This window comes from Chanos chanos, chromosome 2 (assembly GCF_902362185.1).
Source record: "Chanos chanos chromosome 2, fChaCha1.1, whole genome shotgun sequence".
In the NCBI taxonomy this organism is placed as follows: Eukaryota; Metazoa; Chordata; class Actinopteri; order Gonorynchiformes; family Chanidae; genus Chanos; species Chanos chanos.
In genome coordinates, this window is record NC_044496.1 from 57,427,687 (window position 1) to 57,450,619 (window position 22,933).

Consider the following 22,933-nt stretch of genomic DNA (forward strand, 5'->3'; position numbering starts at 1 on the left):
TCCATTTGCCGGATTGTCTGGGGCCCCTCTCTCTCTCTCTCTCTCTCCTTCTGCCAGCAGCTGCTTTCCGCACGTGTTGACCTCACAGCAGATGGACTTCCCCAACTCTTTCACTCCACGCCCCTTACTGTTCTCCAGTCCAGTGTAGCAACAACCCCCTCCCCCGTCTCTAATCCCACCCCCACCCCCCACGCACGCACTCAGCATTTCCCTTAACCCTGGATCATAGCAGCTCCACTAACAGAGTCCTGTCCATATAGGGCCTACAATTTGACACTCGGCACAGCCAATTGCAGAAGATCCTTCAATCTGCCACACTCAAAAGCAGATTTAGAACATTTTTTAAAACTGTTGTATAAACAATAAAGTCTAAATTAAGCAAGGAGACTGAATTACTCTTCTGGTGCCCGAGTTAATGAAGTACTTCCTCAAAGAAGAAAAAAAAGGCGCCACTTCCCGTTGGCCTGCCTCTTTCCTGACGGGCACGGGCGTTGAAGAGGCGGGGCTTAAAACGCGTAATGTGAATCTGTGTGACCACGGTGAGGTGTACTGCAGACCTGAGGTTTCAACAATCCACCCACCTTCTCCATACTTGAGGTCATTCCAGCCCTCAAACAGAGACATGTTTTACTTTTTTTTTTTTTAAATACACATGGCTTTTCTCCATCCCACAATCTGTGTCCATTTAGAACTGAGAACAAATTTTCAACAGAACCCCATGGGAACAGAAAGGCACCCAGTCTTGGTGGAAATGTTTCAGACACAGGACTTCACAGACACCCCCCCCCCCCCCCCCCCCTTCACATGTCAGTGTTCATGTGCGGTTTATAAACCATTTTCCACAACAGCCATTTGAAGCCATTTTAATATTTACAGATATAAATCCTGTAAGTTTAAAACACCACAAGCAGCTAAGACTACCCATCACCCCCACAACACCAGTGTACAGTAACTGCATTGTTTAAATTACAGTACAACCTTAAGACCATTTCCACAAATCTTCCTCTCTTCAGTCTCCATCAAAACACTTAGACAAGTCGAGTTTTTTTGTCTTTTTTTTTTTCTGTCTCCTCTTGCAGATCCAAGCACTTTTTCTTCCTCAAGTCTTTTTTTTTGTTGGCTTTTTCATAGTAACTGAAAGACACTTTTGATGCTTAGGTTGTGTGTTATTTCACAGGTGTGTGTGTGTGTGTGTGTGGTTTAGAACAAATGGAAAAGACAAAGTAAAAAAAAAAAAAAGGAAAAAAAAAGGAATCAGCTATCCAAGCTGGGCCCACGGCGAATCTCATTGTATTCTCTTCACATACAGAGTCCGGGACAGTGGTTCTGAGAAGTCATTGTTTTTAATTTATTCTGACATGCTAAAAGGGAATAAATTACACTTCTATAGAATGTCCAGCAGTAAAATATTTCAAGCTGGGTCAGAGGAGAAAGAGGAGATGGCTGGGTTACTGATGTGCATCTGCTGCGGTGAAAGGATGAGAGGAAACTTTAAAGCGATCTTGCCTCACAAGATCCAAACTTATGTAGAAAAGAAACCCTCCAAACAAACACCTTTTTCCATCATCATAATAATAATAATAATAATAATAATATTTAAAAAAAAGAAAAGAAAGAGAGAACGGAACCGAAGAGCAAGAGGTCACCACTCTAAACAGTGGTGTGGGGGGGGGGGGGGGGTTCAGTCGCAGAGAAAGTCCCAGAGATACTTTACACGAGGAGCTGCTTCACCGCAGGAAGAAGCAACAACAACGAAAAAAAAACACCCTTTCCCCAAAATGATCCATTCAAAACAGGGAAAGACAACTCTATAAAACTGAAAAAAGTAATTTTTTTTTCCTGATAAAAAAAGGTGTATGTATATATACGTATATAAAAATGATAACGGGAAGGGTGGAGTGAGCATGGTTTTTTTTTTTTGTTTTGTTTTTCTTTTCTTTAGACTCAAAACGCAAAGTGTCATCATAGCAATTAAACAAACCTAACGAATGGATACTTTCTCATTAATATCACCATTTTCCAAAAACAAAATAAGGACGGAAAAAAAAAAAAAATCTTTGACGCATACAATTTTCTTCTAAGCAATTAACATACAGGTTTAGTGGTGAGATGCCTAATTTGTAATGAATATGCTTTTGTGGAGTTTATTTTTTTTTATTATTTTTTTTTTTTTTAGACTTCAGAATACCAAGTACAATATAGTTTACGCAGCGTTCTAAAGAGAGACCTAGTAGTCACTAGAATGGTTTTCATTCTCACAATAGAAGCTCTTCTAGCACATATCAGCAGGCAGAGTCTCTGTTACCTCTTAAGAAAAAAAAAAAAAAAAACCCAATGTTTGTTTAGTAAATACCCAGGAGATTCATCCATAACAATTAAAATAGATTTAGTCTTACATCGTTTCACTTCCTTTGAATATGAGGAAAAAAAAAAATGAAATAAAAAACAAAAACAGAACAAAACAAACAAAAGGAATAAAGAGAGAATGAGTATCAGACATTTCAAATTTGACAGTTTGCTGTGTCTGGGTGGATGTCACCTCAGTGACAGAGTAAACAGGGATGGTGGGGGGGGGGCTGAGCCGCTCTACAGGCAGCTGACAATTCAGGAGAGAGAACCCCAGCGGTTTTCCTGGAGAATACAAAACTCCGGGAAAACACTGGCAATGGAGCACAGTTACATCCTCAGTGAGTCAGCTGTTTTTCTTTAACGTTTCAGTTTTTTTGAAGAAACAGAAGGAGGAGAAAAAAAAAAAGACAAAGAAAGCTAAAAAGAAAAAAAAAGAAAAAAAAAAAAAGAAAATAGCGTCTTCAGGGACAGAACGATAGAAAAGGCTACAGCTTTGAACCATACCAAGCCTGCTCTCGGTGTGAATATAGTATATACATACCAATATATAGATATATGCTGAGCATGTTATCTATATATACCGATTACATATATAGTATATGGAACAAAAGTTCTTTAACAGGAAAAGGGTCGCCCACAACGCCTGGCGGGTTCTGTTGAATTTGATCCTTGTCGCCGTGGTGATTGGAAGGCAAGTCCTGCTACGACCTCTCTGTTCTGCTTCAGCACATTGTCTTAATGCTTAGAAACCTGTAAGAAAGAGAGAGAGAGAGACAGAGAGAGAGAGAGAGAGGGAGGAAAGGGTTAAGCATGAGAGCAACACAGACGTCTGAATGAGGCTGAAAGAGTGTAACGAACAAGGCAGACGGTCACGGCGCTTACTCGGTCCTGTAATAAAAAAGTGCCGAGTCATCAGTCCTGCTCTGCAGCAAAGCTGGGACTCACTGCTGCAGAGCTAGAGAGACACAGAGAGAGAGAGAGAGAGAGAGACAGACACAGAGAGAGAAAGAGAGACAGACACAGAGAGAGGGACACAGAGAGAGAGAGACAGAGAGACACAGAGAGAGACAGGGAGACACAGAGAGAGGTACAGAGAGATGCAGAGAAAGGGACGACAGGAGAGAAAGAGACAGAGAGAGAGAGAGAGAGAGACACAGAGAGAGAGAGAGAGAGACAGACACAGAGAGAGGTACAGAGAGATGCAGAGAAAGGGACGACAGGAGAGAAAGAGACACAGAGAGAGACAGAGAGAGAGACAGAGAGAGAGAGAGAGACAGACACAGAGAGAGGTACAGAGAGATGCAGAGAAAAGGACGACAGGAGAGAATTACAGAATGATTCTGTGATATATGCCCAGTCACTACACAGGTTCCATTTCAAACCTCTTCATCACAGACAAGCCAACTGAAAAGGGCAATTACAAGAACCAAATTACTCTTCAAACAAAAGGCTAAAGTTGTTGTTTTTTTTTCCAACATTTGTTTTTCCCCTGCGCTACGGAAGCTGTATTCTGGGAAAGCATATCGCTGAAACCTGCATTATACTGTAAGACAAATCAGATACGTGACTATTCTGTTCTCCCTTCACGCATCACTGCAAGTGGGAGGTCACCCCAACCAACAGGGTCGCTCAACGATCAGAAGGTCTCCATTACCATACCGCTCTTGCCATGGTAACCACACAATCAGCTCAGTGGGGCGCGGCGGCTGTCGTTTCAGGAATCTCCGACCCAAATGGGAGGAACAGGGGAGGGGGGGTGAGGAGGGTGGGGGGCTAAGTTTCCTACGGACCATCCAAAACAGTTCATTTGGACAGAACTCAACAATTCTACAATAAACAGAGTTTATCGTCGTCATTCGTGGAACCTCAAACAAACAGGAGGGCAGCGCCAGCGGCAGCGGCAAACATTTCAGAGCGAGTTCAGGGTAAATAACGGCCATGAGGAGCCATGGACTGCTCTCCGTTGGCTCACGTGTCAGTCGAAGCGTCTGCTGCTGATACAATTAAGCACAATCTTTTTTTTTCCCTTCTCTTTGTGACGCAGCCCTGAGAAGACTAATGAAGACCAGCCTCTCTCTGTCCTCAGAGGAGGACTTTAGTAAAGGGAAAAAAAAAAAAAATTCAGGTCAGTTCCATACACGACCACTCTCAATTGAACATTTTTAAGTTGGGTCTTCTTAACCAGAGCTCTCGTGTCGTCTGCCTCGTTCCAGAAGCATCCGGCTCAAACTGCAGAGTCATCCGGCTTCTCCTGCAGACAGCAGCTTTTATCAACGACAGACACAACAACGCAAAAAGATCTAATCAATGCAAAACTAATTAGAAAACAAAAAAAAAAGACAAAAACAACTCGCTCAGATTTTCCTTTCAAACTCCCCACACACACACACACACACACACACCTCCCCCACAAACTATGTGGGAACTGCTTGCATCTTCTAAGGCAGACATTACGGAATTTTCTTGTTCTCTCGCATCTCTGCTCCGTCAATGTGTTCGTTCTGTGAGACACCTGATAGTGAAAGCTCTTCAGGGAACACTAATGGATCCAAACAGGACTATGAAGTTCTTGACGTTTCAAGTATCCGGATTTCGTTTCATTGGCGTGGAGGGACCAGCTGACGTAACAGTTCCAAAAGAGGTTAAAGGGCAACTCAATTCTCCATGTGTGTGCTATTTCTGCCACAGCCTCTGCCAAATTAGCAAACTGCCTTTAACTGCTCCTAAAACGACTGAAAAATAGGCAGGTTTCTGTTCTGAAGTATAAGGAAACGTCTCAGAACATCTGTGTTTTTCAGCTCTTCTCATGCCTGGTAACTCTCTCCCTATTAGAAAAAAATGTTATGGATCTGAACTGTTTGCTAGGTAACTGCAGGGTGAAGGTTTGGGGTGTTAGGATTTGGGAGTCTGAAGGTGTAACTATGACAACCATAACTATGACAGACCAGAGATCGAACAGGTTGAATACAAACACCTGCAAAGAAGAAAGGGGGGAAAAAAACAAAAAACAAAACACCCTAATCAGCTTTTTGCGGCCAGTGTGTGGTGAGCCTCACCTGGCATTGCTGAGTTATGCTGACGTGGCATCTTTAACACAAAATGCACTTAAGGTCACACCACTGAGTGCTTCAGATGGGATGAAATTACAAGCTCCTATTAACAATGCCTCCATTGTTACTGGCCTAACAGCAATGGCCAAGTCAAACTGGTATCCAAGAAACCAGCTATCCTCTGCAAATAAAGTTCTTTCAGGCCTCAGTTGTTCATGGTTTTGGTCCTTAAACTCTTGGCCCTGGCTTTTCTGCACTCTTCAGTAGCAGGGGCGTCTTAAAGGGCCAGTAACCAGGTTCCTTCTCAAATGTCTAGAAATAACCAGTCTAGTCACTGAAAACGACCTCTGAAAGATAAACCTAGAGGCATGCTCGTTGGCACCGCTGATGACATCTCTCTGTGTCCACAGTGGAGTCCAGGAGATGCCGAAGAGGGAGAGAGAGAGGGAGAGAGAGAGAGGTAGAGGGAGGAAGAGAGAGAGAGGGAGGGAGAGAGAGGGAGGGAGAGAGAGAGGGAGAGGCAGAGAGTGATGTGGGAGCATATTAAAATATAGACAGTGTACACAAAGGATTAGGCCAACATCACGTCATCCTCAGATCCTAATTACAGCCCAGCGGTGGCCTCTCACTGCACACGGCCACTGCCAACAGCAGGGAAAGGTATCGCCTCAGACCCCTGGCTTTGATTTCATATTCATAAGTCAGTGAATTCAAAGCCTTCCCGCCTGGAGAGGCAGACACGACACAAGACAGTCATGCAGACAGCCTTTATGCAGAGAGTGCTTTCGGTGTCACGTCAATGAGAAAGGTAGCACTTAATCCTCCGTGCTCTAAAGCTCCACCACGTCACACGGCTCTAACACACGCACGGCGCTGCGGGGGGGGTGTCGTTAAGGACACTGTGCCGTGTCCAAAAAGACTGTTCTCTCCAGAACTGACCGTGGCCCTCTTCTGCCATGTGAGCTTCACACACACAAACACACACATATAAAGGAGGACACGAAAGGGACGCCAGCAATGTCATTTTTAACCATAACATTAACCCGCATCTGAACCCGCGTCCTGATACGACACATGTGCCTCAGCCTCTTTTCTGTTGTTTCTCTTTCTCTGCACTGTATCGAACGCTGGCGCTTAAACAGCAGCACACGCTTGGCATTAAGGCCTGATATGAGGGAGGAGGCATCTGACATGGGCCAGCCTTCTATCTATGTCTGCAGATAACATCCACTTCACTGCACCTTCTACACTTCTAAACAGCGACACAGTCACTAATGACTGCACGTCATTTAAAAACAGCTTTGGGTTTCCTTACGCCTACGTTTACAAACGCAACACAGGCTCTTTTTTTTTTTTTCAAAAACGATCTGACTCTCCGTCCGTCAAGACCCGAGAGCGTGTTCTGCTCTCCGTCACAGAGACAGAGAGAGACACATCTTCAGCTGGAATTAAAGAGACATCAGTGGTGAGTCACATCACAGTCACTGTATTCACATACAACAATACACGTTCATATGCATCCAGCCACCAACACACTACAAACTCTGTGGCAAAAAAAAAAAAAAAAAAGGTTAATAGACCGTTAGCACGTGTCCCACTCTCCCCTATATGAACTGTCGTATGGAAAACAATTTCAATAGATATAAACAAGTGTTAGATCTAGGAACAGTGATTGGCAGAAATCTGTCAAATCGAGTAAATGTCATTTGGAAAGGGGTTAATTCACAGAAGGGTTTGTTATGATTTGTTTAACATTGACGGAAAGATTGGGAAGCCACCCGTTTTTCCCAGAGAAGGATAGACCGTTTTTCCCAGAGAAGGACATAGACATTTTGGTATAAAGTTAGTAGTCAAATTTCCCAAGGACGTCTTTGCATCTGCAAGACAGACCAATTGTACTTCTTTTCTTTTTTTTAATTTAATTTTGTTTTCGATGCCTCCTCAAACTAACACTGTTGTTTTTATTATTTTTTTTCCTCCTCTTTCCTCTCTCTCTCTCTCTCTCTCTCCTTATTAATCTGTTGGAGAGAATGTTCCAAATCCAAAGATAATCTTTTTTGGTTTGTTTTGTTTTTTGTTCTGTGTTTTTAACCTCTTTGCACAAAAAATGAAAGCAATTGGTGTCTGAGATTTTGCACTGAAAACGTCGCTTGGCTGTTTGCTACTAACCTTTTATGTTACTCTTGGGTTTGTCAGTTTGCTTGCCTGTGGGGGTCTGTGCCTGCTGCCCTTGTCCCCCTGAGGAGGCAGCCTGTTGGGCCGCTTTCTGCTTCAGCATGGTCCAGTCGAACGTGTAGTCGTACTGGTGGTTCAGAGTCCTGTGTAAAACACACACACACACACACATACACACGCACACACACCAAGGCTTTGAGTCTAGGTTGTAGGACATTAATAGCCATATCCACATACAATTAAATGAATGCTGAAGGCTTAAATCAATTTCAGACCAACTGTATTAGTGTCAAACAAACAGTATAGAACATGATGAAGATGTGAAAACAGATCAGAGAGAGCTGAAAATAGCTTCGAGCTCTTTATTTCAAATAAAACTCTAGACCATCTTTTAACCAAGCTTTAAAATCTGAAATCCAACTCTTAACCGCTCCGATTTCTTCACCGTGATAGTTACTCTTCAATTACTCCACCCTGACTTAGCATGGCATTCACAAGTCATGACTCGAGAGTGAGCGTGTGAGAATCTGGCCCAGAGGGAGGTGCAGGGCTGAGTTTGGGCCAGGAAAAGCGAGACTCACCTGAAGAGAATGCGGAAGAGCTGACGCAGGTACATGTAGTCAGGCGCCTCCTCAAACCGCAGCCCACGGCAGTAATTCAGATACATGGCAAACTCCGCCGGGAAGCCCTGGGCGAAAGGAGAATGGACGACATAACGTTGAAAATTACAGAGGGCAAATACTCCCTCGGCACAGCTGGGCTTGACCGTTCAGCTGGAGAATCTAAAATGTCGCCTAATGGTAAATTCTTGTTCTTCACGGTATTACCGGGGATTAGTGAGGAGGGAGCGGTCGCCAACAGGGGAAAAGGCAAACCTGCAATTACACAAGCCAAGCCCAGCTTCGGATCACAGGCCTGAGCAGACACGCAAGGCACTGCAGAGACCTTTCATTCACTTTCTGCCTGTCTGCTGCCTCTGCCACTGTCTTTAGCTCTCAGGCTAAACTCTGCATTTACAGGAAGAGTTTAAGATATTTATATCCGCGGCCTCTGCCTCGGCTCCTGTAAGGCGAGTCCCGGCACTTTTAGCCAAATCAGTGCAGAGCTGGGCACGGCCCGACCCTGACGTCTCATCTAATCTCTTTATTTCTGCCACAAAGGGCCATCTTCAGACGCCGCTCCGCAGAGACGGACTTTAATCAGACTTAACGATCCTCGGCCCGTGCAAACACGGGCGAGCGTTTCCGGCGGCTGCTAAAATGACTCAGCTCTCCGAGAGAGCGACGGCCGTGTGTAAATTAACGTACCTTGCACAGCACTTCCACCGGGGTCGACATCTTTTTCTCGCTGATCTTCTCGTACTTCTGTTTCTTTGTTGCGGCCTGCGGAACATGTGGGGAGAGAAAAATGAAAACGTCGGGCGCCACAGTCTGAAGCCAGCGCTCGCGGTTTTGTCACCGCGTAGCCCCGTTAGCAGAGGCGGACACAAACAGCACCGTGGCGAAGAGAGGTTGTTTCAGGTAACACCTGTCAGCCTGTCGTCCCGCACCTGGCCCTGCCACGTGTCCCTACCTTCCATTTACAGCCTTTACGTGGCCAGGGAGCTAACGGCCGTAACACCGCATGCCACTTTCCTCGAGGTCCTGCTCTTTACAGCTTTGTGTTTGTGGTACTATTAGAATATACTGCTAAATTAGGCTTATGCAAGTCTAAAGCCCAAACCGAGAGACAGCAAAAATAACACGGGACGGTAAATGCCTTTAAACTTTGAGTAAAACACAAAATACACACAGCCTCATCTGGTTTGGTCTGATGGCCGTAACTACTGATACATCTTGAGATCAGTTTTCAATATTTCTTTAAGTGGTCTTTCAAAAAGACAGCAATGTTTCTGAAAATACCAGAGGAGATCGTCTGAAATCCCCCGGGCAACCCTTCAATCTAACTCTATCCATCCAAGCATATCAGTATTTACTGTGTAATACCGTGTGTCAAAGTTACAAGGCCGTGAAAAATAAATCTGTGCATCAGAAAAACTGGAAATAAGACCAGATTACAACCCCAAAGCTCAAGACGGTAATTACACACACTCAAACAGCAGCTGCACTAAACGCATCAGTGACGAGATCACAGTTACACTGTTCATGACCTGATAACAACTGTGTCCCATATACGTAATGAGAACAACAATACTGGTCTCCAGTGAGTGTCCCAGTACGTGACTGGGAGGCCCTGGTTAACAGTGTGGCTTACCTTCAGTCCCTGCCAAGGCAGACTGGTTCTGTTGAAATACATGAGCACATATCCTAGAGACTCCATGTCGTCCCGACGACTATTATGCGGTGGCAGGGGGGGAAAAAAAAGAAAGAAAAAGAGAAAAAAAAACCTATTTACACATTGGAGACAGTGTGAACATTAAAAACAATGCCTGTTGGAGGCTAAGACATTTAAAATGTCACGGATGGTAAACCTTTGAAATGCCAATTATAATGAAGGGAGAGAGGGAGAGGGGCCTGTCCTGGGTACGGGTACACCTTAAATTAACTTGCTGACCAGTAACATGCCTCACCACTCCTAAAGGTCAAGTAAATAGGCTTTGCTCATAAATCATTTAAACGACTGTAGAAAGGCAGGATGGAGAGGGGCGAGTGGAACCTCATCTTTATTTATTGTGTCAGACTCAGCCACATGCTGGCGTCCCAGCCCAGCCGATCAAAGATGTGGTTGTGGGTTAATGGAAATTAGTACAGCCTCCCGTGAGATCTAGTCAGTGAGGAGGCACGGGGGCACGAGAGAGCGGCCGTGACCACAGAAAAGGGAAGAACAGACCTCAGAAGCAAAGACACTGAGGAAATGATACCTCTGTTCAATGCCCAGATGTGCGTTGATGCTGGCATAGCGAGCTGTCCCCGTCAGGTTTTTGTCTTCTCTGTAAGGTATGTGCTGTCTTGTCCTGTTGTCCCGGTACTTTTTGGCCAGACCGAAGTCAATGAGGAACAACTGCACAAAAAAATGAAGAAAAAAAAAAAACAACAAAAAAAAAAAACCCAGAACACGTTACACTGAGATTCTGCAAAGCTCAATGGGTGGACAGTCAAACAAAATGGAGAATGCTGGTACACCCCAACACCCCCCCCCACTTCCTGCTCTGTCTGCCCTGGGCCAGAGTGCCAGTCACATTTAAACAATACAAGACTCATGACTAATCAAAGAAACAGTAAGGTCAAAGTCTAAAAGAAAACAAAGTACACCAGGAGACTCTACAGGTTTCTAACACAATCAAACCACACCCTTAAAAATGCCGTTTCGTTTGGGCCGCACAAGTTGGCCTCAGAAAAAAACACTGAGCATTTATAAACAGCTATACTTAAGCTCTCACATGGACAAGAATTATAATTCTTTTTCCTCTCAGCCAGAGGTAACTAATACTGAAACCAACTGAAACAGTTTCCTTGGTTCAACCAAAGATTCAAAACCTTATTTTCCTCTTTTCAAGGATATTTGATCAGACCACCTGTTAAACTTTCATGGACAACCTGGATGACCTAAATCACAGGCAGTGACACAGGCTACTGCCACTCATTGCTTAAAAAAGCCTCAGCAATCCACCTCTACTTTTGTCATCAGACCCCAGACAACCTTTGACTGTACTCTTTAGTCCAAAGGTAAGTTTTGATCATTAAAAATACTCTGAAAATAGGTGAAATATACGGTCATTCAGAGGAGCATCAACCAGTTCTTACTCCATTTCCAGTCTGGAATGGAGATGGTTCCATGACTTAAAGCATTTGTGAAATGCAGAGCGTATGTACGCGAGAGGAACTGCTGTGATGTGTGAGAAATGGTCAGGCGATAAGAACAGCAGTGGGTACACCACCACATTCCACACAGTTACACAGACAGAACTCTAAACGATCAGTGTAACAGCATGGCCAAACTCAATGCTTCATTATCACTCACATTTCTGCCTGAACACTCAAAGATTTAACATGCAGGTCACCATTGTGAGCCCCTCCTCTGTGTTCAACAGCAAAACAAACAAATAAATGAGCAAAAAACCTAAAACGCAACAACACAGAATCTAGAGCTACGTCAGTGTCCCAGATATAACAGTGTCATGCCCGTGCATGCACTGCTGGTGGAGTTCATTTCATTTATCATCACGTAGGGTTTCACTTCCTTTCATCAGACGAGTTTTAGACTGCCCTACATTTACCAAAAAAAAAAAAAAAAAAAAAGAAAAAAGAAAACAAAAACAATGAAACATATACACTACTGATAGAGAAAATGTTCAAAATCTACCGCATCAAAGCAAGCAATCCACATCAGGCACTCATGGTGTTCAGGCAGACCAAACACTTACAGACTTCAAAAGGACAACTGCAGATTTTCTATTAACAAACAAAAAAGAGAGAGAAGCAAAATGAAAGAGAAAGAAAAGGACAATCTAGTTTGAAGAACTGGAGGACTCAGTCAACCAGGAGGGAAAAAAACAACCAAAAACCCAAAAGGGGGGGGGGGGGGTGTCACCACACTTCTGCCAGTGCTTGTTCTGGCGTTTCAGGCCAGCCTTCCCAACACGCTCCATTTTCTCTTCTCTCTGCCTCTGGCCGCTGGCCAGCAGCAGGGTGTGACGTCAGCACTGTCTCAAACAGCAAGCCGCTGGTTCAGGCCAAAGCTCCAGCCTCTAATGGAGGATCTCACTCTCTCTCTCTGTCTCTCTGGTAGTTCAAGTTCTGATGACTTTTCTTTTCCTTAAATGGAAGACAGAAGTGGGCTACTCTACATGAGTAACCTGGGCTAACTACACATCTCCTGTGACTCAACAGGTAACTCTGACATGGAAGTTCTCTTTTTAGACAGAGATCTGAAAAGCTCTCCCTCTGTCTCTCCCACATACACACACATGGAGCTCTTCCATTTATAACTCATGCAAAATGGGTGTGACTTCTTTTCCTTGATCCAACGGTCACCCTATCAACTGGAACAACCGCTACCTCCTAATAAAGAACATTCATCTAACTTTCTGTCTTACGCTGTCTGTCCTCACAGGTATACTGGTCATCTCCCACTTGGTGAATTTGGTGGTTGGTCTATAACCTCTATGGAGAAGAGGCCAAAAGCAGTGGCAGATGGAAACTCTCAGTCAGAAGTGGAACTCAAAAAGTCAACAAAACAATTAAAAAAAAAAACTCTCAAAAGTATTCCCCCAAGACCATGCCACGCTTGACTTCTTTTATCCAAACCCCCCGCCCCCCCCCCCCCCCCCCCCCCGACACGTTCACCCTCTCTCTAGTCACAATGTCTCTCCACCCCCTCTGCACAGACCCCTGCCCCCTGGATTAAGACCCCTGCCCCCTGGATTAAGACCCCTGCTCCCTGGATTAAGACCCCTGCTCCCTGGATTAAGACTTCATTCCTATTTCTGTTTAGCATGTGTGTCTGGTTTAATGCCAACAAGTGTTAATAATTATTGATCAAATTCAAAATAAACACAGGAGCTGAAACAGGAAATAAATAAATAAATAAATAGATAAATAAATAACGCCAAAAGTGAAATAAAAAAAACAAAAAAAAAACAAAAAAAAGGGGGACGTTTGGGGGGAGTAAATTAGGAGGCGGTTGTGGTTTCAGACCTGGTTTAATCCTGAGAAAGATGGATCCTGAGAAGAACTAACAGCCAAGCTTCTTTTCCTCTTCCCCACTGGAGATTCTAAACACTGAACAAACAATAGAGGGTGCAGTGCATCAAACAGTATTGCTGACAACCCCAGACGGCCAACGCAGACAGGCAACACCAAGGCTCAGAAAAAGAACGGGAGAAGGAGGAGCAAAAGGAGGGGGAAGAGAAAGCCTGAGGCCGTCCTTCGTCCACCAGCAAGTGTCCGAGCAAAAAAAAAAAAACAACAAAAAAAATAAAATAAAATAAAAAAAACAAACAAACAAAGAAAAGAGCTGGACCACTTTCTGGAAGTCGGCCTGGGCTAAGAAAAGCACCAAGCCATTTGGACTAAGGATGGGAAAAGGGGGGGGGTGTATATTCTATATGAAAAGCGGGGGCCCCCCCCCCTCAGTTTGCCTCGTTTCCAGAAAGCCCTAATGGAACGTTAAATAAGGCGCTACTGGCCACCCAATCCCCAGTGATCTACATATCATATCCACCAATGATTTCCAAGCCTGATTCTCTTTTTTGACTTTGCGGAGGCATGTTTGATTCTGCAGCATTTAACGCTAGCCGTGCCACACAATGAGAAGGCCATGGAGGGGTGAAAGTCTGAACCACCTGGTACAGTTAAAACTGGCCTGCGAGCAGACAAGTCGGAGCTGACTCACTGGCACAACTAGGGTTAAAAGAAGGCTCGTTTTACGGGCATTCACTACAAATGGGTACTTACTCCACAAATAGGCATGAGAAGCTTTCAAAGAAAACCAAACAAAACCAAAAATAAAAAACAGAAACAAAATAAACAAATGCAGCCACCAAAAAAATCACCCTACCCGATCATCTCACTAAGATTTCATATGAAGCAACAAGTCAGATAATTAAGGTTTCTTTTGACGTTTTAATTCCAATGACTATGAAACAGTGGGGCACCTTCAGTAAGGAAGAGGGTAGAATTCTTTGGCATTTGGTGAGGCCAAATTCGGAAGGGAGAAGCTCTATAGAACCAGACAGAGCAATAGCGTGCACAAAAGAAAGGAAAAAGAAAAAAGAAAGGAAGACATAAAGAAAAGTAAAAGAGCATGAACTAAATCTGCATATAGCTGCCAATACAGTAAGAGAGTAAATTTAGCACAGCTGCAAGAGACGTGGGGGGAAGGGGGGGGGGGGCATCTTTTGTACACAGGGCTTTGGCTTTAGGCGTTTCTATCCAGCAGCCCAGAATATAGCAACAGAGCAAGCAATTAGTTTACGAAGATGCCAAGCCGAGTATGGTTTTCACACAATGGAATTAAGGGAAGTGTTGAGAGAGAGAGAGGGGGGGGTTGGGCTAAGTGACCTGCTCAGTGGATGGATTTAATGTCTGGTTTATCAACCTAACACTGTAGGTTAACGGAGACGTCAGTCAAAACAGACTGAGCTCTAGTAAAGTGTGTGCTTGGCCTTGACTTAACCTTACAGTGTCTTAAAGAGGCGAAGGTCCATCTCTATCATATGTCTATTCAGCCAATGATTGCGATTTGTAAATTCCCTACACCAATTTTCAGGTGGGACATTGAAGACACAATACTAGTATTGCGCCATGCACTAAATGAAGAGAATTGATGTTGAATTGATATGGACTAACTTTATAAATGTGGTACTGCCATACCTGTTTTGAGGAGGGGGGGGGGGGGGCGCGGTTTGTGTGTTTGTTATGACTGAAAATTGTGTCATTTTTTTTTCACTAAAATGGTCTTGAGGACCACAGTGGCAGGATATATATAAGCAGAGCGTAAATCAGGACAGAGGACAGGCCTTTGATTCGACACCAGAGGAGACAGGGGTAGTTTCAGCCACTGCTGTGCCACATCCTCCCGTCTACTGAGTCCACAGCCCTTCCTGATCAGGACTTCTCGCGCTGGATGTCAGTGCTTCATCTTAACAACGCTTTGCAGGAGCATACTTTATTGCGGTGTGGGTTTGTTTGTTTTCTTTTAGCGCAAAAAAAAAAAACAGGAAAAAAAAAAAAAAGAAACTGACAATATCATGTGTTTTGTATTAAAAAAAAAACGAAAACTTAAAAACAAACAAAAAGAAAAAAAACTCGAAAAAAGCTCGAGGCTGGCATTCACACAGACACACAATGGTAAACATTTACTTCATACAGCACTGCCAAAAACAGTAATACAGGCTTTTGATGCTTTAGTACTGAAGCGTACCGTAGTGTTTTTGATAACCACTAAACTAGCAGTGCTACACTGCAGTGTTGGCTAACCATCAGAGCTTGTTCTGGTCGGTCTCTTGATTAACATTCATCATACTTTAACTTTGCCAAATGTTGCCTGTCTGCAAGGGCTCAAAATAATTTGAAACAAAATAAAATTTAAAAAAAAAAAAGTTAAGACAAATAAACAAACAAACAAAAATAAATTAAAAAAAAAAAAAATCAGGCAACTTCAGGTACAGTGAATGTGAAAAAACACAAAACATAATACCTCAAATGATTCTCTGCAGGAAGGAAAGATACCACAACAAAACTAAACCAAAACAAACAAACAAACAACCCCAAGAAAACAATGAAAAAGATTATTTAAAAAAGAAAAAAAAAAAAAAAAAAGATCAAATAATACGACACATCATGCAGCAGCCTTTTTCTCTCCTTAAAGACCAGTAAGATCCAAAAGGAGTCCAAGCCAAAGCATTTGTCTTGTACCAACAGGCTGGTTCTTAACCCAGCGCTTCGTTGAGCTGTAAACTGGACGTGAGAGGGGCGTGTTTCATTTTCATCTCGTTCTCCCGTCCTCTACTGCTCTATCACACTCACCTGATGCGGCCTGCGGACCATTCGGCTGAGCCCAAAGGTGGCCGGTTACCGCGGCCAACCAGTACTGTGACAGACATCACAGTTTCTTCAAATGACTAGCAGTATTTATGGATTACCTCTGAAACGTAGCACTGGAGAGACAGAGCAGGGGCTAAACTGACAACGGTGACGATGAAAGCCCCCCCCCCCCTCCGTAAAGAGAATGCAACTGTATGAAACCTTTTTAAAAAGTGGTTCTAAAAGGGATGAGGGAGGTCGCTGAAGATGTCCTGACGCAGACCTCAGCTGACCATTCAAACTGTTTTCCCTTCAGTGGAGAGAGCTTACCTTGTTACAGTGTCGTCCAATGCCCATTAAAAAGTTGTCTGGCTTGATATCTCTGTGGATGAAATTTTTTGTGTGCACATACTCGATTCTGCTGATCATCTGAGGAAAACACACACACAAAAAAGGCGTGAAATGGTGTCAGGAGAAATCCAGGGAGAAAACTTTACAGGAACTGCTGTTGCCGGTTCAGCAACACAGTTCTGAGACTGGGCCAAAAACACGTTCAGTCAAAACGGAGTCCTACCTGATCTGCAAGCATTAAAACAGTTTTCATTGTAAATCTGCGGGAGCAGAAGTTAAAGAGGTCCTCCAGACTGGGGCCCAGCAGATCCATTACTAGGACGTTGTAATCCTTTTCTTGGCCATACCACCTGCAAGACAACAGAAAACACATCAGCTCTGAGATCAGTAGAAGTTACGAGAGCGAGAGAGCGGGATATGAAGAAAAAATCCTAAACCAAACTCTTAATTCAACCGAAATCAGCATAATTCATAATCAAATCATTTCTACGCTACCAACAAATGACTCAGCAATTCTGCACAGACACTGCAAGAGAGATCACATGTGCACCAGTCAAATTAAAATGATTAGAATTAATTGAGCTATTAAAAAGTCACACTTCTCTTCATTGAACTGAGGTACGTTACAGATAATCAATGTGGAAAAACAAAATCCTTTTTTTAGCAAAAATCACTTTGGTGGGAAAGTACTCCACGATTTTGTGGAATCTTCAACGAAGATGAGGGGGAAAAAACAGATTCCTGTTCTTAAACAAGATACAAAACATCTAACCTTACCAGTCAGGTAACATATCTACATTCACAGATCACCTCTGGACTAACAGCATGTATAAAACCCGGTTAAAAGCGCCTGAGATTAAAAGACCTTTCCACAGAAGCACTCTCTGGGCAGCTTCATACCATGAGACTGTTGGTCTCTGTGAACTTCACACTTCCAAAGTGGAACAGCAGTCCTGTCAATTAACAAGCTACACCACTAGTGTCCATTAATGTGACATTATATAACACGTCAAAAATGAGTCCAACCAAATATGCACAGGCACACAAAACCAGGTCACTGCTGTCATAACAGGCAAATTTCTTGCTGTAGACAGCAGCTACTCAACAGGCCTTCATGAAACGACATGCACTTGTTGGTCGGAGCTGGCAGACATGTCTTTATCATTAACAGTGTGGTCTGAATGTTAAAAGCAACCTACTCCCAGGCCCTAATCCACATAGTTCAGCTGACGGAGGTCACCAGAAGTCTTGCACCTCCCTAATACACCCCCACAGCAGTCACCAAGCAACCATCATGCCCGCGATCCAGCCAAACAAAGAGGTATTGTGGAGAAGAGAGGTAGCGCTCTAGTCCACACTGCTTGTTTTGCCTGTGGTACGGCTACAGCATTTACAGAAATGACAAAGACGTCACTGGTCATCAGAACAGTTTCACAATGACACTGCAATGAGGCAGATGTGCACTTTGAACTGGTAAACAGACTTTCTAGCTTTCCTGTTCTAGCACCTACTCAAACCCTTCCCTGGACATACCTATTTTAAAACAGCATCAGAATTAAAACAGCTTACAATAAACAAATAGTCTTTGATCTGTTGTTTGCCTGACATCACTTCCTCTTCAAAAACTGGACCTACAGTCTGAGGTAAGCCTAGGTAGGTGAATTAAGTAGCATATATTTTTTCTGGTTTAGAGAATTACACATTTGATATGGGAAACAAGGCAGTGACTTTTGCTTTGATTGCAAAACTCTGTGAACAACAGGCATTACTGCTGGCGGAAACCCCAGGCCCCACAGAGGGACACTCATTTCCTCTTCACAGAGGCCAGCAGCAAAAACGACTGAGCTTTAAACAAAACAAGAAAAACGTCCCCACACAAACGTCGATGTTACACACAACCATACGTTTCGCTTTCAGAGTCTACACCAGCAACGGAAACATGTAGTGGCTTTTAGTCTTGTAAGCCAGAATTCAACAAGACATTTCAGTGCGGGACACATTACATAAAAGACTTTTAAGAGCACACAAAGCTCTCCTTTCTACGAGCAGGAGCACGGAGTAGCTTTAGGGAGTGTGGGGGAAGGGCGGCTTGTTCAGCAGGTTCTTCAGGCATTTGGTACACTGTTCGACCTTAAAAAAAAAAAAAGTCAGGGACTGGGGATAAGCCCTTTTCACCGGAGTACTTTTCCTTTCAGTTGCAAACTACACAGTACATCCAGTTCGAGAGAACAAGCCTTGGTCTGAAGAGGGAAACATCTGAGACACGGGCCAAAATTTACAGTTCTTACAAGGTGTTGCTGATCATACTCGAATCCAGAGAATCAGCCAATTACATAAACAAAATCTGTCCGGGGTGATCCTGAGAAAATCCGACAAACTCCTGTAGTTTGCTTTCTGGTTCTGGCCGGTGACTCCTACCAAAGGCTCTGGGTCCACCTGATCGCCAAAGGCCCACAGATAAACTTATGACGGAAGAACTTTTGCCAACCCAAAACCTGCCAACAACAACCTACTGTATCTGAGATGAAGTAAACAAACTCTGATCTGAGCTCTGTTAAATAACTGGATCAGATCCTGGTGTTCAGGTTTCAGGTACGTGAAGATGAAACAGGCACCTCCGACACAGACGCTTTAGACACATCAAGTTATTTGAGGACTGTCCACTGGTGACTGGGCCTAAGATAAAGGTGACAAATCGACATGTTCCTACGGCTGGTGACATCACGCAGTCAGCTGCCTCTCCCGACAAAGGAAATGTCGACTTTCAGGGGAAAGGGACTGATGCAGCTGAGTAAAACCATGCCTGCAAACTGATTAAATTAAGTAAGTGTGATAGGGGGATGTGGTTATGGATTAGAGAATGCCGCTTTTGCTAAATCTAGGCTGAACTGTGGACACAGGTGAACCCCATTGGTAGATGCACAATTGTCCTTTAGGTTGCTCACAGGAAGAATAACCCTATACCAAGGCTGCTGAAAGACACTGGTTTTCCCCAAACCACATTACCACTGCAGCAAGTTATGAACCTGGCCTGCTGACTCTCTACACATGGATATTAGATGGTGCATCCAGGGCAGGAGGCTAAGAGATTGTCCCATACATAAGTACTATCCCTGACTTATCGCCTCACAATCAATCCTGTCTGGCCCCTTCAGGGCAATGAGTCCTTGCTTATGTTAATACCCAGAGTGCTATACAAGCAGAGCACAGATGCTTAGTGCTGCTGAGAACAAGTTTTACAACAAGTGCAAACACACAATCCTATAAAATATTGACCAATGACATTCCACATCAGGAGGATACAGTTCTTCAATACTTCAAGGGGACAAAGATCAACAAAATCACAACGTAATGATGTGAAACACGTGGCGCTTACATTTGCTCAAAATGGACATTTTATGACAGAGTCCTCAGAGATATAAAAAGATATCCTGTCGACAGTACAATCTGATAACACAGGAATAAAAAAATATATACACTTAACCTGAGAGGGGACAAGGTAGTGCAATTAGTGCTCCTGGAGTGTATTAACAGGAAGTAACCTTCTACATTAACCACCGTCCTTTTTGCCAGCCTACGGCCAGATTAACAGTGGTTTCTTTTCAGTACTTGCTTACCACAAACATAAACACACAGCATAAAGCATGTGGTAGGGAGCTACAAACAAACAAACATCAATGACTGAGAACGTCATCTAAAGCCTTTGTTCTTCACTGTCATTAACTAGACTGAAATGGCTGGCTGTACCCTAAAACGACACATTGCCACATATATGGACAGAACTCAATGTCAAAAGTTCGCCACTTTGATCAAGCTAACACATCAAATGGTCACGGAGCAAGGATTCACTGTCAAATCAGGGCCTCTTTGAATCCTCAACAGCTCGGTGTTTGCATGTCTTCTGACTCAGCATATAATCCAAATGACTAAATACACCTACAACTCTACACTTTAAAATGTTCGGTCCAAGGGCCGTTTGTGTGCCTTGGCTTAAAATAGGAAAGGCACAGCTTGATGAGTATACAGGCCGTTGAATGTTATACAAAGTAAATTAAAAAAAAAAAAACACACACACACACACACACAAAAAAAACCCAAGCTGCCCCACCGCTTCCATTAACTCACCGTTCAACGGCCTCGAGCTTATTTCGGCAACCAACGCATAAAATTCTCTTCATAAAAGAAAAAAAATAGCCTGAATTTGAAAAGTTAATTCTCACTCACACTATTAAAAATTAATGCGACTGGCCCAGTTTCTGGTATACTGGTATAAACCAATTTAACGACGACACTGTGTCGAGTTGCTAATATGTTTTTAAAAAGGTCAACAAATTGGACCAGCACCTAACCTTTTCGTTCATTTGATTACGAATTACAAATGATGCATGTAGGAGAGGTAGACTAGATCAAACCAAGAAACTAAATAAGTTAACCCATTTAGATTATGATGACTGTCTAAAAGGGGAATGAAAAACACACTTCTCTGTTGATCATTTTTGAGGGAAAGTTTTACAGCATATCAGATTTTTGGCATTTTCCTGCTAACACACTAAATCTTGAGTCACCTTGACAAACAAAGCCAGTAGGCCCAGAAAGTTGTTTTCGCTAGCTCTGAGCCGCCATTTTCTAAGCGAGGAGGACATGTTGGAACAAACACAACAAAAGAGGAGCGGCCATTTCCAACTCAGAAAATATCTTTGTGAGAACATAGTACGACGAGGTTCGTGTCACAAACACAAGGGTCGACGATTCACGTAGCAAACCAGCAAAATTTGCCATTAGACTTAGAAACAAAATAGATGGAATATCTCTTGTAACCGTGGGACTGGATTATGTTAGGCTGACTTCCCCCGTCGCGAACTAGCCAAACCTACCAACACAGCAAACGATACAGGCTAGCCATATTTCTCATAGGAAGACGCTGTAGTTTACAACAGTAAATTCACGTATACGGCGATTTCACTTGACATTCCATTTGACATGTAACCCTTTTCCGACTGTATAGCAGATACACGCATTTTCACCGTCATCATATAAAATAAGCTAATGCCTGCTAAGTCGTATTACTCGAATCGCTAAACCGAAGCTACGCTTTTAGCTGTATTTCAAGGTTTTCTTACCTGATGTGTGGAATCCCGACTCCCCCTTGAAGAATTTTGTACAATTTGCTTTCATATAACAGCTGAGGATGTCTTGCTTTCTGCGATTCCAATTTTACAGCTACCTCCTACAATATTAAGAGCAGATTTGTCAACGACATCTGTTACAAGTGGTTGACTAGAGGTTGCTTATCTGGATTTAAAAATGATCTACAATATTTAACGTTTCAGAAATACGATAAATAGGCTAACGTGGACTATAAATTTCACAAACCTTAACTAGTTTGTAAATGCCATTAAGTCCTACGTGGAAAATAATCTTAATCTGTGGTCTGTCATTAATAACACCAATTTAATCTGGTCTGATCACAATTCTGACACTGTGTCTCTAATGTTAAAGACAAAATTGTCTTTCAAAGGTTTGCGATTAGGGAAGAAGTGTGGATTGGAAACTTTACCTCTCCATTTGTGATGTTGATTGCCAAATATATGTCACCAAAGGATCCAGATCCAATTTTTCGAACAAGCTTGTATTTCCCACCGACTATAAATTCGGCTTTAGAGCCGCTGCTGCTTGCCATGTCCACAGAATCACGAGAAACTCTCAATCGGTTTAAAACGGCTATATTCTGGGATTGAACAGATGCTTCCCTCCGGCCTGCTAGTTATCAGAACATGCAGTCCTTTTTGTCTTAGTCGACTCTGTGTACGGACTATACTAGCTTGCTAGCTAGACAGAATTCTTCAATTCGCTGGTAAACGACGTGCTAGCTAGCTAGCTCTCTAACTGATCATGAAGGCGAACTGTTGATCAAGGACATTGATTTCTGTTACACAGCGTTGCCGTCCAAGTTCGTACACACCACTTTTCACTACCCTGAAAAAAAGTCAAAACGAGCTTCTCATCTACCTAATGTTCCCAATAACTGGCTAGCAGCTAGCCTGCTAGCAATAAATCGAAAGGACACCAGCGGAATTGTAACTCTTATACTCGCAGCGACGTTTTTCTTTAAACCACCTCGGTTAGAGGGGCGGCTTTTCTTGAATGAAAGAGAATTTCTGAATATATTCACATATATAAATTAATTATCCGTTTTCGTTTAAACCTTTTTGTAGAAATAAGAGGAGTTGCAGCTTTTCTCCCAAAGCGCAACCCACTCACTCCGCCATCTTGTCGTTCCACTGCTCGTCTCGAGGTAATCAGATTTCTTCTCAACGAAAAAAGAGACGCGAGCGCGAGGGACACTGGTGGTGCGAGCAGCTGCAGGCAGGGGAGGGGTTGTGATGTCAGAAGCTGCGGTTACGAGCGTAGGCAACGCACGAGCGTGCACGAGAACAGCAAGAGATCATAAGACGCAGTTTCTATACTTATGGATCAGTAAACTGTACACAAAGCGTTAAAAATGGCGAGGACTGAATATTTTGTTCCCAACTATTTAATCTA

General features: G+C 43.3%; 1 protein-coding gene across 5 annotated transcripts; it reads right to left on the reverse strand.

Moving 5' to 3' along the window:
- Window positions 1-1,680: 1,680 nt before the first annotated feature.
- On the reverse strand, window positions 1,681-22,675 carry csnk1a1 (casein kinase 1, alpha 1). 5 transcript variants are annotated; one of them, XM_030766683.1, is made up of 11 exons: window positions 21,948-22,675; window positions 21,511-21,617; window positions 16,614-16,740; window positions 16,370-16,468; window positions 13,211-13,294; window positions 10,435-10,574; window positions 9,828-9,906; window positions 8,882-8,956; window positions 8,156-8,262; window positions 7,605-7,717; window positions 1,681-3,099 (listed from the first exon to the last, which is right to left on the reverse strand). In XM_030766683.1, exons 1-11 carry the CDS (start codon window positions 22,068-22,070, stop codon window positions 3,092-3,094), a joined length of 1,062 nt encoding a protein of 353 aa, XP_030622543.1. In that variant the 5' UTR covers window positions 22,071-22,675; the 3' UTR covers window positions 1,681-3,091. The 5 variants fall into 5 exon arrangements, with proteins under 5 accessions (XP_030622543.1, XP_030622541.1, XP_030622544.1 ...); XM_030766681.1 differs by having other exon boundaries at window positions 7,569-7,717; XM_030766684.1 differs by lacking the exon at window positions 13,211-13,294 and having other exon boundaries at window positions 7,569-7,717.
- Window positions 22,676-22,933: the final 258 nt, after the last annotated feature.